This window comes from Marmota marmota, unplaced genomic scaffold, assembly GCF_001458135.2.
Source record: "Marmota marmota marmota unplaced genomic scaffold, marMar, whole genome shotgun sequence".
In the NCBI taxonomy this organism is placed as follows: Eukaryota; Metazoa; Chordata; class Mammalia; order Rodentia; family Sciuridae; genus Marmota; species Marmota marmota.
This window is the reverse complement of record NW_025999899.1, coordinates 2007933-2022062: the sequence shown is the minus strand read 5'-3', so window position 1 is coordinate 2022062 and position 14130 is coordinate 2007933. Positions and strand designations below refer to the sequence as shown.

At 49.3% G+C, this 14130-nt stretch overlaps 1 protein-coding gene across 2 annotated transcripts in view; it reads left to right on the top strand.

Annotated features, from left to right (window-relative positions):
- Positions 1–1558: 1558 nt before the first annotated feature.
- Positions 1559–14130, top strand: part of Slc13a5 (solute carrier family 13 member 5) — a 28961-nt gene continuing 16389 nt past the window's right edge. Inside the window, exons 1-5 of one of the 2 annotated variants that reach the window (XM_015505938.2) lie at positions 1559–2367; positions 8010–8138; positions 8399–8535; positions 10974–11161; positions 12453–12621. In XM_015505938.2, the coding sequence (XP_015361424.1) occupies positions 2266–2367; positions 8010–8138; positions 8399–8535; positions 10974–11161; positions 12453–12621 (725 nt within the window). In that variant the 5' untranslated portion in view covers positions 1559–2265. The remainder of the gene's footprint in view (positions 2368–8009; positions 8139–8398; positions 8536–10973; positions 11162–12452; positions 12622–14130) is intronic. The other variant, XM_015505937.2, reaches the window with a different exon arrangement.

Genomic DNA, 14130 nt, shown 5'->3' with positions numbered 1-14130 from the left:
TAGTGGTGATTTTGACTGGTCTTCACTGCTCCCTGGTAAATCATTACTTAGCCTTGAAGTCTCAGCTCAAATGCCAACTCTTCCTTGAAGCCTTCCTCTAGTACTTTAGGCAGACTTGGAGGATCTTTCTTTCAAGGTCCCTGCCACCCAGAATATGTTGCATATAATTACAAGAGCAAATACTTACTGATTAATGACTATATACCAAAGTACTATGTTAAGCACTTTCTGAACATTAATCAGTCTTCAAAATAACCATTTGAAATCAAAGTTGGTGCTATTCTTTCCATTTATGAGAAAATGAGGTCAGAGAGGGCCACCTGTCCCAGGCACATAGCCAAGAAGAGATAGGGCTAGGGTGTGGATCCAGGCAGTCAATCTCGAGAGTACTTGCTCTATGTTATACCCCCTTTAAAGCAGTTGTATTATGTACCAAAGTGGTTCATTTGTGCACATTTGTACATCACAGAGAACAAATTTTGAATGTACACCCTGGATCAGGCACAGTAATAGACGCTGGCTGGACAGGCTGATGAAATAAATCTGACATTAAATAAAAATCACGCCCATAAACACAAAGGTACAACTTGCGCTAAGTGTCCCCTGGGGAAAGAGGGAGGGGGAACCTGGGGTTATACAAACGTGAATTACAAAAGGAGGAGCTTGGGGGAATGTGTGTTCTTGGGTACAGGTCACAGGGAAAGAGTCATGAACTTGATTCAAAATGTGTTGAGTTTTAGAGTCTGGAACATACATACGCTGTGAAAAATTGCAAACAGTGGTCTGCTCCTGTGGTGGTTGGGTAGACTGGTTCCAGAACCCTCAAGAATACCAAAATTTGTGGATGCACAAGTCCCCTAAGTAATGCATAGTATTTGCATATAGTCTATACACATCCTCCCTATACTTTAATTCACTTTATACTTAATTTCACTTAAATTCTACATTTCTTATAATACCTAATACAATGTAAATGTTATGTAACAGCTATGTAAATAGCGGTGGTTATACTGTATGGTTTAAAGAATAACAAGGAAAAAAAATCTGTACGTGTTCAGTACAGACACAACCATCCTAAGTCTAATTATAAAACACACGTCAGCGACAACCTAAGATTTTGATGGGCACTGAGGGCCAACTATATGGAAATCCGAGCCTCAGGCATGTGGCACGTAATCACTAAGGAGCCGGCTTTGGTTATACCATGTGTAGGCATAGGAGTCCTCAAAAGGAAGCTCCAGAATGAGAAGGTAGAAGAGACACAAAGAAGAAATAGAGGTGGCTGTGTCTTTGCGTCCTTCAGTCTCCTTCACAGAATAGGTGCTCAGTCCAGCTTCATTGGCTGAATGTTGGCAGCCGAACGAATGAACGAATGACTCGGCATAGCCTTGATTGTGACCCTTCCTCTCTAGATCCCTACATCCCTCGGTAAAATGGAAATAGCGACCGGGTTTGCGCCGGCAGCAGCGTCTCCTGGGATTCAATGCCGCCGCTCCAGGCTGCACACACTTTGCCAAGAGGGGAGTCCGCTGGCTGCGCGCATGTCCGCTGGAGGGCGAAAGCCGTCCACACTGCTGGAGACAGTCATCTCGCCCCCCTTGGCGTTCCCCGGAGAGCGCGCTCAGGATGCCCTGGTTGAGCGCAGGGACTGGAGATGGGGTCTTGAGTCTGGAGTAGAGCCAACGCCGAGGGGAACCAGAGGATCCTGGGGGGAGTGGGGGCAGCGATGCGGAGGGCAAGGTGCGCTGTCACCGCCCCTTCAAGAGACCTCTCCAGGATCAGCGTGGAAAAGGAGAGAGATTTGGTACATATAACTGAGAAAATCAGAAGCCGGTGGAGACTTTCATCTAGGAGCACCCCCCCCCCGCGCCCCCGCCAGAGCCCAGGAAAAAAGCAGGCGTGGATAAAGGAGGCGTCTGCACCCCAAAGCTGGTAGAATGCATGATCCCTACAGCCCGCTTAGCGCCCCGGGTGCGCGCCTCTGCGCAGGGCAGCGCAGGAAAGTTGTGAGGTGCCGGGGTCCAGGCCGCCCCTAGAGTCCGAAGTGCTGGAATCCTCAGAAGCCTCCCGCCACCGCGGGGTGGCAGAGTTGGGGGCAGGCTAGCCCCACGGACCCCAAGGGATGGCCCCGCCCCGTAGCCGTCGGGAGGCCAGCGGTAGGGGGCGGAGTTGTCGCCGCCCCCCATCTGGTGGAACTGCGGCCCCTTCTTAAGCTCGGAGCCTCTGGCTGTCTCTCATTCGTGTCTCCTGCCAATCTCCCGCGCGATGGCCTCGGCGCTGAGCTATGTCTCCAAAATCAAGTCCTTCGTGATCTTGTTCTTCACCCCCATCCTGCTGCTGCCACTCATCATTCTGATGCCCGCCAAGGTCAGTTGCGTCTCTCGTCAGCCCGGAGGAACCCGGCGCTCAGTGCCCTATAACGGGCACGGAATTCCGGGAGCACTGAGCTGCAACGCACCGACTCCCCCCCGGGACAGCTCCCCTGAGGCGAGCTCCAGGTGCCACATGGGAGGTGACCTGCAAAGAATCCCGAGGGGTGCAGAGACCAGATCCCAGGGCACAAGAACCGTCCGGGCAAGCACAAAGATCTAGACGTGAGCACAGATCTTAGCCACACAGACTCCAGTCAGAGGCTTAGCCTTTGGCTCATACTCTCCCCCAGAGTGCATAACCGCTGTCCCCATCTCTCCCCAAGATGTCATTCATGTTAGCAGGGACTCTGAGTGCCTCGCCTCTCCCTCCCTCTGTCTTTTCTCTCTTTTCCCTTCCCAGCTGCAAGTGTCTTCTGACCTCAGTGGGGACCCACACAAAAAGACCTTCACTTAAGTGATTCCTGAGATCTGCCTTTGCCACTCTCTGTCCCCTTTTGGGACCTCAGTTTTCCCATCTGCGATCCACATTTCTTTCCCTCTCTGAAACCAGCAAAGCCACATCTGATTCAAAAGTCCTGCTCCAGGATGAAAAGCAGGTCAGAGTTGGTCTCTTTGCCTGCTGCCTGCTGTGGCTGTGGCAGGAGGTGGGACATGTTCCCAGAGCTCACGCCTTGGGTGGCATGGTCCTGGGTAGCAGGGAAGCTGCCTTGGCCTCCTAGTGCTTCTGGGAAGGAGGGAGAGAATGAATGAATGGCCTCGGTGGCGGGGTGGGGGCAGGGTGGCCTGCTCAGCCTGGCCCAGACTCAGTTGTGCTGTGCACAGCCAGTTTGGCAGAGGCCCGAGCGCTTTGAAGCCTTTTGTGGCTGCTGGCTGCTCCTTCCTCCTTCCTTTTTTCAATCCTTTCACTCTGAGCCCTGACAGGAAACCTCCAGTTCCTGTGTCCCCTCCCCAGGCAGGTTTGAGAAACAGAACTCCTCAAGGGATGATCCAGCAGGGATCCTGGAGGAAAGGGGCGCATTGGGGTATCAGGAAGCCAACCTGCAAAAGAACTGAACTTCCACCATTCCCTTAACCTCACGACTTTAGCCAAGTCCCTGTGTTCTTTGGGTCTTGGCGCACTCGTCTCTATAATGGGGTGGTTTGATTCTGACACTTGTTTTGGTTGTCAAAAGAGATTGTTAGTTCCTGGGATGTAGGAAGAAAGACTGGGAGGAGCCCTTGGTATAGTGGAGCAGAGCCAAAGACAGTAGATTGAACTCTGACAGCTCTGTACACCATCAGTGAGCAGCCATAGCTCCTCGTTGAAGAGATTTGGGGCTGTTACTGCCCGTGGGAGGGAGCCAGGCAGGAGTGCTGTGATTTTAGTTCTGCTGGCAGGAATAATTATAGTTGCTTGATTGACCTTCCTGCTCCAGGGCAGTGTGACTGAGATCCCACTTGCACCCTGGCACACTCACACACACACACACACACACACACACAGGTGGGTCCTGAACTGAGATCCCTACTCAGATGTATGTGCATGTGTCAATTAACCGCCATGGCAGTGAGGCTTAAGGGAAGTGAGTGCTTAAGAGAGGAGGAGACACCAGTGATAGTTCTTCCAAGGCTACCTTCCCATGGCTCCCTGCAGCCCATGCTGGGCTAGGGGCTTGGAAGCCTGGGTCCCTGGTTTCTCGTTTTCTCCCTTTGTGTGCATCTGTTTTGAGAGTTCCCTGCCCTCACCCTCCCTCACCCTCCATGTCCTCTCACCTCCCACTTTGTGCAAGGAAATCCAGAGGTCCAAGGCACAGAAGGAGCTTGGCAGCCAGGGCAGCGCTGTCCTCATCCAGTGGCGACTCCCAGGTCACACCGCCCTCTGCTGTTGCCCAGCTCCTCTCCTCCAGGCTTTCTTCTTTCTTTCCTTTCATCTACCTTGTTTGCTTCCTGGCCTCATCTTTGTTCTGCTTTTTTTTTTTTTTTTAACTCTTTCTCTTGGTCCCTTTAAAAAATCATTTTTATAAAATAAGTGATAAACTTATTATATCGTTTATTTTATTAAAATCGTAAACAATTCTTTTTTACAAGTTTGTAAAGTGTAAAGTAACAATGAAAATGCCCTCAAATCCCATGACCAATTAATATTTTGATAGAAATCTTTCTAGAAACCAATCATTAATCTTGTCTCATTAGATATACACACACACACACACACACTGACAGAGAGAGAGAGAGAGAGAGAGAGAGAGAGAGACTGTTTTGCCTATATATATTTTTAATACAACACATTGAGGACACTCTTGCTGGTGGATACAGTCATGTGTCACATGGCAATGTTTTGAACAATACTGGACCACATATATGACAGTGACCCCATAAGATTGTATCACCTAGGGACATCGTGTTCATTCTAGTTTCTGTAAATGCACACTGAGATATTTACACCATGAGGAGATTGCCTGAGGACACATTTCTTAGAATGTGCCCCCATTGCTAGGCAATATGTGATTGTCATCATATCAACAATGACTCCGGTTTTTATTCAATTGTGCATTTATTCACATGCGCACTCAGTTGTGCACATGTATTTACTGAGCCCCTCTATGTGCTAGGCACAGTGCTGAGTACTGACTTTTAAATCCCATGGATTATGTCTCCTTTAGTCATTTTTCCAACCCCTTCTCAGTTGCAGGAAAATGTTCTGAAGTTATACAGCAAAAGCCAGGATCCTCTCTGAAGGTAGAATCTACCTCATTCTTTAGGGTTACTACTCTCTTCCTAGCTTGCCCTTTCCATTGATGTCATGGGAGCTTTCTGGAAATAGGGAGGGTCAAGTTTGTTGTCTGGTATTATTAGTCAGGCCTGTGGCACTTCCTAGACTTTCTAATAGTGTAATTGAGGTGAAGGAACAATTTTCCTTGTGTCCCATCCTCTTTTCTAATGTTTATCTTTGGTTTCTCCAGGAGTCTACAATGAAAATTGGTTACAGGTGTCATCCACCGTTTCTAAGTTTAGATACTAAAAAATTACAAGGTCTTTCTGAGTGCCACTCATTAAGAATAGGCCCTTGGGCTGGGGATGTGGCTCAAGTGGTAACGCACTCACCTGGCATGCGTGGGGCACTAGGTTCGATCCTCAGCACCACATAAAATAAAATAAAGATGTTGTGTCCATCGAAAACTGAAAAGATAAATATTAAAAATTCTCTCTCTCTCTCTATTTCTCTCAAAAAAAAAAAAAAAAGAATAGACCCTCTTAAATCCCCAACTTATAGATGAGGACATGAAATGACCCTGGAGAGGGGCCTAGACTGGGAGCAAAAGATGTAATTTATCAATGACATTGTTTAGAATTGCTATCACGTGATGATCATAAAAGCAGCCTGATTTTTATTAGTATTGTTTTAAAATTCTCTACAATGCTCCCTCTTGCCCACACCTGGAGGGAACCACTCCCTCTATACATGGCATACCCCTGACCCCAAGGCTCAGAGAACTTAAGTGACTACTGAAGGTCAGACAGCAGAGGACAGTGGACATTGATCAGGCTGGCTGGTGGCAAAGCCTGGCTTCTAACCACACTGCTATTCTGACTTAAGTCCAGTGGCTGTCAACCCCATTGATTCTGTTGGAGTGAAAGGAAAGGCTTCCTTTTGGGCTCTGAAGGTTCACTGCCATGAACTGACAATAGACAGATTAAATAGGAGAAAAGATATACAAATTCATTAGGTGCATGGAGGCAATCACAAAGTGTGATTCCCTATTAGCCCAACATAATTTTGAAGCTTATATACCCTCTTTCATAGGGGAAGGGTACAATAGAGAATGTAGACAGTTTTTAGGGAAATAGTAAATGATTTTTAGGGGAATTCAGGGAGCTTGGGGAAATGTACAATGTCCTGAGATAAAGTTCATTGGGCCCATAGAGCATACAATGTAAGTGATTCTCTTTGGAATATTGAATGGAACCAAAATAAGGGACAATGCTGTGTGATAAATGTCTGTCCATCTGCCTTTCTTCTGCAACATGGGTTCAGTTAATGAAAACTCAGGGAAGGGACCAGAGGTGGTTGTTTCTTCCTTGGTGGGATGGAACTTTAAGTAGACATGGAGATGTCAGAGTAGCATCCCTTCCTGCATCTGCTGCTCTGAGTTTCTTAAATTTAAAATAATCAGCATGCCAGGCCACCATATTTTGGGGGTGACAGTCTCTGGACTTCCTCAATCATCTGACCTTCTCACAGCAGGGGGCAAATGATGGAGTGGCCTTTTTGAAGTTGTCACCCGGAGTCTCTTGGGTGAGAAACAAGGATGCTATTAAACCTCATGGGACAGTCTTAGCAACAAAGAATCATCAGTCTTGAAAAGTCAATGTGCCAGGGTTTAGAAACCCTAAACTTTCCTGCTTGGAGCAGTAGGAAGGTATCCTGAGTTGCTTGTGGAATGCTGAAGAAAGATTTATTTCTCCTCTCAGCTGATGCTATTTGGTTCCTTCTCTGAGCACCTGCTCAGCATCTACCAAGTGCTGAGACTACGCAGGATGCTGAGGACAGACTGAATCTACAAATATTGCATGTTTCCTCAAATGGCATGATTGGATGGTGGTGCTGGGTGGAGGCGGGGAGAAGGTGAAGAGAACGATACAAATCTAGTGTGTGGGGGGGTGCTTTGAGGAAGGGCACAAAGCAGAAACAAAGAACAAAGATAGATTAAAGATTTAAAATTAAAGATGCTTTCTTTGAAGGTGGGGACAGGGAGTCAGAACAGTAGAAAAATAACTGATGGGTAAATTTCAGGTGACTATTTTGTAAGGACTAAAGGAGAGGGAACTTCATTATCATTCAGATTGAACTTGGCCTGTTTGGGAAACTTGGCTCTTATCTCGTCTGATTTCTCAGAAGATCAGATAAGAACTTGGTTTGGGTTTAATGACATGAATGAAACCACAACGGGAGTGACTCCAGTCTGATTTTTGACTGGTCTCTTGGGACCTGGTGCAGGAGGCTAGTCTAAAACAATGGTCTATAATTTTTAAATAACAGGATAAAGGTAGAAAAGGGGACGAAGCCTGCAAATAAGGGATAGAAGCCTTGGTGACTGGTTTTGTGGAGGGGGCTAGAATGAGGGAGAGGGCTAGTGAAACATAAAACAGCTAGGGATGTAGGAATTATTGTCCACATTTTAATAGGTGACGAAACCGAGGGCCAAGGTGGTTTAATGACTTACTCCAAGTCCTACGCGAATGAGGGCCAGGATGGCAGGTGCTTGCATTGGAACCCAGTTCTGCCTCACTGCAGAGCTAAGAGTCTGGTGGCTCAGTGGCTAACGAATGTGACTTGACTATCTGTTAAATTAAATATAAAACGAGACACCTTTGTAATGGGAGAGATGGTGACTAGTCCAAGGTTTGAAAAGATGAAAGAACTTGCCTGGGACCACGCAGCTGGGAAGGGGAAGGCACAGGGTGGTTAGGGGTGGGGCTGGAGTCTTCTGATGACAGATCTGTTGCCCTCCTCACCGTCCTGAGCCTGGAGAGCTGTGCTGGCAGAGGCAGGGCACAGGATCCCTCTAGCGGAGTCCCCACCGGCTCCCTTCCACTGTGGTGGAATGGGGCAGTGGGGGTGGTGAGGCTTGTGAGGCCTCAGGGCGGTCTCTTCAGTTTGTCAGGTGTGCCTACGTCATCATCCTCATGGCCATTTACTGGTGCACGGATGTCATCCCGGTGGCTGTCACCTCCCTCTTGCCTGTCTTGCTGTTTCCGCTCTTGCAGATATTGGACTCTAAGCAGGTGAGCTGACTCAGAGGGTCCTGGTGACTTCCCAGTTCTCTCATGGACCCCTTCCTTCTCCAAGCCCCTCTCTGGGGGGCCTGGGGGTGGAGGTGGCCAGATAAACCCCACTGGTGGATTCTCCCTGGTGTGAAAACATACCACCCCAAGCTGCTCCCGAAGTCAGCATCTGGCCTGCTTGCCTGTCCCTGGTGACAGGTAGCCCTGGGCCCAAGCAGTATGTGGAACAATCCTCCTAGGCCTTCCATGCTGCCCTCTAGGTGTGTGTCCAGTACATGAAGGATACCAACATGCTGTTTCTGGGAAGCCTCATAGTGGCTGTGGCCGTAGAGCGCTGGAATCTACACAAGAGGATCGCCCTGCGCACCCTACTCTGGATAGGGGCCAAGCCTGCACGGTAATTAAGTCTTCTCTCTCTCTATGGCCATGTGGCTCTGTATGGGCCAGGGCTGGGGAGTGGAGTGTGGCACAGACCAGATCACCCCCAGTCAGTGCAGGAGGGCTGGCCACTGCTTCTCGGGACACGGCAGGGTGGCCTCTGGGTGGGGCACGTTCCAATCTTAGCTGGGAGACAGATGCCTGAGGGGTGGTTGCAGATGGTGAACAGCAGTAGGCCAAGGTTCGCTGCCTCCAAGGGCAGACTGGCTAGCAAGAGCCTTTGTAGGTTCCAGAGGTTTCCCAAGGGAAGTGGCTATGGGGTTCCACAGGGACCAAGTTGGATGGAGGTTGGAAAGCAGACCTGAGATGGTTCCACTACTCAGCTCAGAGGGAAGCAGAAAGGTCTTTCCTTCAAAGCTTGGCCGTCTACCTGAATGGGTAGCTCCTTACCTCACTTTCCCCCACATCGCTCTGTACCTCCCAAGATCCCCCTTCCAATCAACACACAAGCTATTCCAGCCATCCCATGGGGCCAGTGTATTCTAATTACAATCATAATGGCACGGTGGATGTCTACAAGGCCAGGCATGACACTGGGAACTTATTTATCACCTTATTTAACTCTTATTACAACTCTGAGTGTTGGGGATTATGAGGAATCTGAGGCAAAAAGTGGAGAAATGACTTGCTGACAGTCACATGGGGGTTGGACTCAGTATGTCTGATAAAGACCGTGACCCTCAAATGGAGAACTCAGGGCGCATCTTTTGAAACAATGTGCTCTGTAATTAATGGTGCATTCTCCACCCAGCCCTTGGGAGGCAGCTGTGGGTTAATTCACAGTAAATACCTCCTGAGATGTCCATGTCTCAGGGACTTTGCTGGCCCATGAGCACACACAGATCCTAGCTGGCTTTTCAGGTGACCATGCCTGGGTCTCCCTTGGTGCCTGCCACTGACTCACCTGAGCAGAGAACTCTGTGAGTCGCTGACTTCTTTGTGGCATAGATCTTCTCTGGTGATGGGTTTATAGGGTCAGATCACAAATCACTGTATTTTTTAGAAACACAAGTGCTCAGGAAAGTGGATCTTGGTCCCCTCAGCATTCTTCTCTTGGAAACTTTAAGTGGCTAGCTTTGGGCCCTCAGCAGGTGGGAAGCCACCATAGCAGCCTTTGCAGGAAGCTTTGTCTTCTCTGCTCCTTCCTGCCACCTGGATCCTCTTCGGGGCCTGGCTTCCAGCTGTCCTGGGGTGGACCTGTATGCGGAGGTCTTCTTGGTGCCTTGAAGCTTTGTATAGAAGCCATGGTCCTTCTGAGACCGCCTGCACTCACCAGACTATCATCTCCTCCAGGCCTGGATTCCAGTCTTTGACTTTACAGGTCCATGAGGTCAACCTGTATGGACATCAAATTGAGCCTTAGTGTAGCTCAGTCCCCAGGTCCCTTCTTCATGGTCCAGCCCTCAGGCACATTAGTATCCCCAAGGAGGAGTCTGATGGCAGAGGGCTTTGGAGACCTAGAGCAGTTGAGTTCCATTCAGCCAGCCTCCCCGAGAGCCTTCTGTTCCCGGCATGGTGCAGCTGGGGTATGTAGAGCCATAGAGGAGAGTCAGGCCCTATCCCCACTATAGCCTAAGGAGAGAGCTCACATGGAAACTGGTCCTCCAAGTGCCACTAGGTAATGAGTGTAGAGGGAGGATGGAGAAGGGTGTGACAGCCCTGCTTGGCATGCACTTGGAGGTGGCCACAGAGGAGGGTTGTTGTCTGAGTCCACTTGGGGGGAACCAATAGGAGCTCTCCAGGTGGACAGTGGGGTGAAAGGAAGAGAGGAGGCAGCAGTGAGAATGATGAGGGTTTATAAGCAAAGGGAACATATTTTCTAAACACTGTTAGTTTAATCTGGTTTACTACAGAGTGAGCCGAGCAAAGTGTGCAGGTACAGGGAGCTGGCCCGCAGAGGGCCAGCCATCAGGAAGGTCACAGTTCCCTTAGCTCCCTCCCAGATATCCCTACCTCTCCAGGCAGATTCTGCATATCTCTTCTGAACTTAAGAGAGGAGAGCTGAGGCTGAAATGTGGCTCTTTTCGATACCCATGCCTGCACACAGGGGTGCTCCAGCACACCCCTAGGGTCATACTCCATACTGAATTGACACCCTCTGAGTGTTTATGCCTTTCCTCCTAGCCACAGCTGCCTCTGGAGTCTCTTGCTGTTCTATTAGCCTGCAGAGTAGGTGTAATGTTGGAGAGAAAGGAGTAGCAGGAAGGGAGGAAAGAGGATAGGGAGGAAAGAAGGGAAGGAGGAAAAGAGAGAAGCACCCAAACTGTAATCCTCTATTGGAATATCCAGTCTTGAATTGGCCTGCAGGGTTGGACCTAGCCTCTGGTTGCTCCTGGGGATGAAGGGGTTGGGGAGTGGGGGATTCTCTGGCTTTCCTCTCGTGCCCCGTCTCTGCAGGCTGATGCTGGGCTTTATGAGCGTCACTGCCTTCCTGTCCATGTGGATCAGCAATACAGCCACCACGGCCATGATGGTACCCATTGTGGAAGCCATGCTGCAGCAGATGGAAGCCACAAGAGTAGCTACCAAGACCAATCTGGAGGCACTGGAGCTAGTGGATAAGGGCAAGGCCAGCGAGTTGCCAGGTGAGCCCCAGGCTGGGTCAGTGCATGCGCTACAGTCGCAGCTTTCCCTTCCGTTGCCAAACATTTTGGCCACCTCCTTATCCCTCCCTCCTTCCTGGAGCCCATCCCTAAACATGCATAGAGAACAATATTAGGAAGTACTGTTTTCTTAAGTTTTAGAAATGTCAATTTTGCATAAATTGACACTTTTGCATAAATGTTCTAGGAGAGCTATAACGTTTCATTTCCATTAGTAAAAGCTTATAATGAGGCTGGGGATGTAGCTCAATGGTAGGGCACTTGCCTAGTATGTATGAGGCCTTGAGTTCCATCCCCAGCACTGCAAAAAAAAAAAAAGCTTATAAGAAAATCCCACCCCTAGTTCTTTCCAACCACAGAAATCAGTGTTTAAGTATTCGTTTTATTCATTTGAGTATCTTTTGAACACCTACTGGGTACTCCTCACCCCTTGCTACTCCTACCATCCTTCAGGGAGGCCTTCTCTGACCCAGAGCATGTCAAATTCCTCTGCTCTGCTCTCACAGATCTTGGGGTTGTGTCCTGCCTTTGCTTCGTATTAGGTTCAGAGCTCAGGGAATACAAGATAGCATCTGTCTTGCCCTCTCTCTTCTCTGTCTATCCCAAGACCCTGCACTGGGAACTCAGACCCATGATTGATGTCCTGATTTCCCGACCCTGGGTGGGGTCCTGGGGCCACCGAGGTGACCAGGTACACTCCAACCACCAACTCTTGTGGAGTCCAGTGGGATGGCATCAGTGGGTCCCACAAACAAATCATCTGACTTGGAGGAAGCCATGGGCAAGCCATAAACCAGATGCTGAGGGAGCTCAGAAAAAAAGGAGAAGCCTTGTTGGGAGGAGAGACACTGGAGATAGATAGATTTACATACCCACTAGATGCAGGGAGCATCTCGAGCAACAGCAAAGAACCAGAGAAGAGGGATATGCGTCTCAAGTTGCTGATTTGGGGGCTGAGAGTGTGGTTCAGTGGTAGAGTGCTTGCCCAGCATGAATGAGGCCTTGAGTTCAATCCCCAGAACTGGAAAAAAAAAAAAATTGCTGGATTTGACAGGAGCATGGAGAAGACTTAGGGAAGTCTTGGGAAATGACTGTGGGAAGGCAGATGGGACCTGACCATGACTTTAGTTCGGAAGCTGAGGAATTCATGTGGAGGGACCTGCCAGGGGGTGGGGGATGTCCCCTTCCTCAGGTTAGGAGCAGAGTCAGGATCTGAGGTTGGCTGGGTAGCCCCCAGTGACTGGCTCAGCTAACAGTGCTGTGCTCACCACAGGAAACCAAGGTATTTTTGATGGATCTGCCATGGAGAAGCAGGAGGACCAATACAAGAAAAGCATGTGCAAGGCCATGAACCTGTGTGTGTGCTACGCAGCCAGCATTGGGGGCACGGCCACCCTGACTGGGACCGGACCCAATGTGGTGCTTCTGGGCCAGATGCAAGAGTGAGTCATTGGCCACAATTTCAGAGAAAACAAAGTGGGCCCTGGGGCTGGAGAGACCCCTACTCACCTCTCCCTCCTCAGCTGGGCCCTGGGGCTGGGAGGCCAGTAGGAAGATGTGTCCCATCCAGCCTGCAACCACTCAGAAACACTCAGAGGTCATGGGAACCTGTTGCCAAAGGAGTTAATGGTGGGCAGGGTTGCTTTCTCTCTTGGAGTGAGTTCCATCTTTCTTTCCTGGGCTCAGAAATCCCAGCTCAGACAGGGACTGTGAATTGAATTCTCAGCTCAAGTCATGGGAGATGACAATGTAGTCACAGATACCTGAGTTAAAATTTGCAGGAATTAGGCATCTCTAAAAGAGTCTCCCCCACTCCCTTGACTCACTAACATGGGGGTTAATGGCAATGGTCCCAAGATATGGAGGTTCTACAGATGGTATGAAGGGTTGGAGTTGGGTCATTTTTTAACCTTACCGTCTCACTCACTATAACCTCACTCATTGTCCTGGAGGTGACATAGTCCCTGTGAGGCTCCAGGTGGACCACAAGGGTAGTTTGGAACTTTCTAGCCTTGGCCAGAAAGGGACACAGGCCATGAGGATTCCCTATCTGTGCCCAGCCTTGTGCTGGGTGGGGCTGGGATTACTGAAGTGAGAGAAGCCTGGGCCCTGTCTGGGGCTCTCATGGTCTGCTGAGGGTGCCAGATGCCAAGGAGCCACAGGTGGGTCTGGTAAATAAACACGTTAATTGAGGTATGGATAATTGGCAGGTGTTGGAATAAAAAATAAATGCAGACAAGAGCCATGGTCAGGGGCAGGGAAAACTGCTGGCACAGGAGTTGGGAGACAGAAAAGACAGGACAGCAGTCCTCAGGGCAGATACTGAGGTTCAACAGCCAGAGTGTTTTTAATCCTGGGAGGGTTTTCTCTAACTATATCCTTAGGCTTCTCCCTGCAATTCCTCTGGGAAAAACAGCCTGTCTGGGCTGAGTGGGAAAAAAAATCTGGGTCTGCTTTGACAATCTTGGGCTACCGGGGGCCTTGGGACTACTAGTACTGGCTTGGGTTAGGAGGCGGGCCTAAGGAACATCTTTTTTGTCCCACCCTGGGAAATATTTTTGAGATTGCTTAGAAACTTACAGGGTGAGGGGGTTACAGGCATACACAGACCCCTGAAGCTGTCAATCAAATTACATGCATATGTTTGCAAAAGTGTGCTTATCTTAAGGGATGGAGCCATAATTTGATGAGATTTGTTTGTTTGATGAGAAATGTTTGTTGGTCACTTCACAGCCTAGCAGGGTTGGGATCCATAGGAAATGTTTGTTGGTCATTCTTCAACCTTGTCTTGTGCTCTGGCCTCCTTACTTGATCAGAGCATAGTGTTACAAGACAATGATCTTGGATGGCTAGACCTCAGGAGGATGTGGCCCTGAATCCTACCCATCTCTCAGGATCCAGCTACTGCTCAGCCTCTGCTCATTGCTGGCTTGCTCTGCACAGCTCAGCCT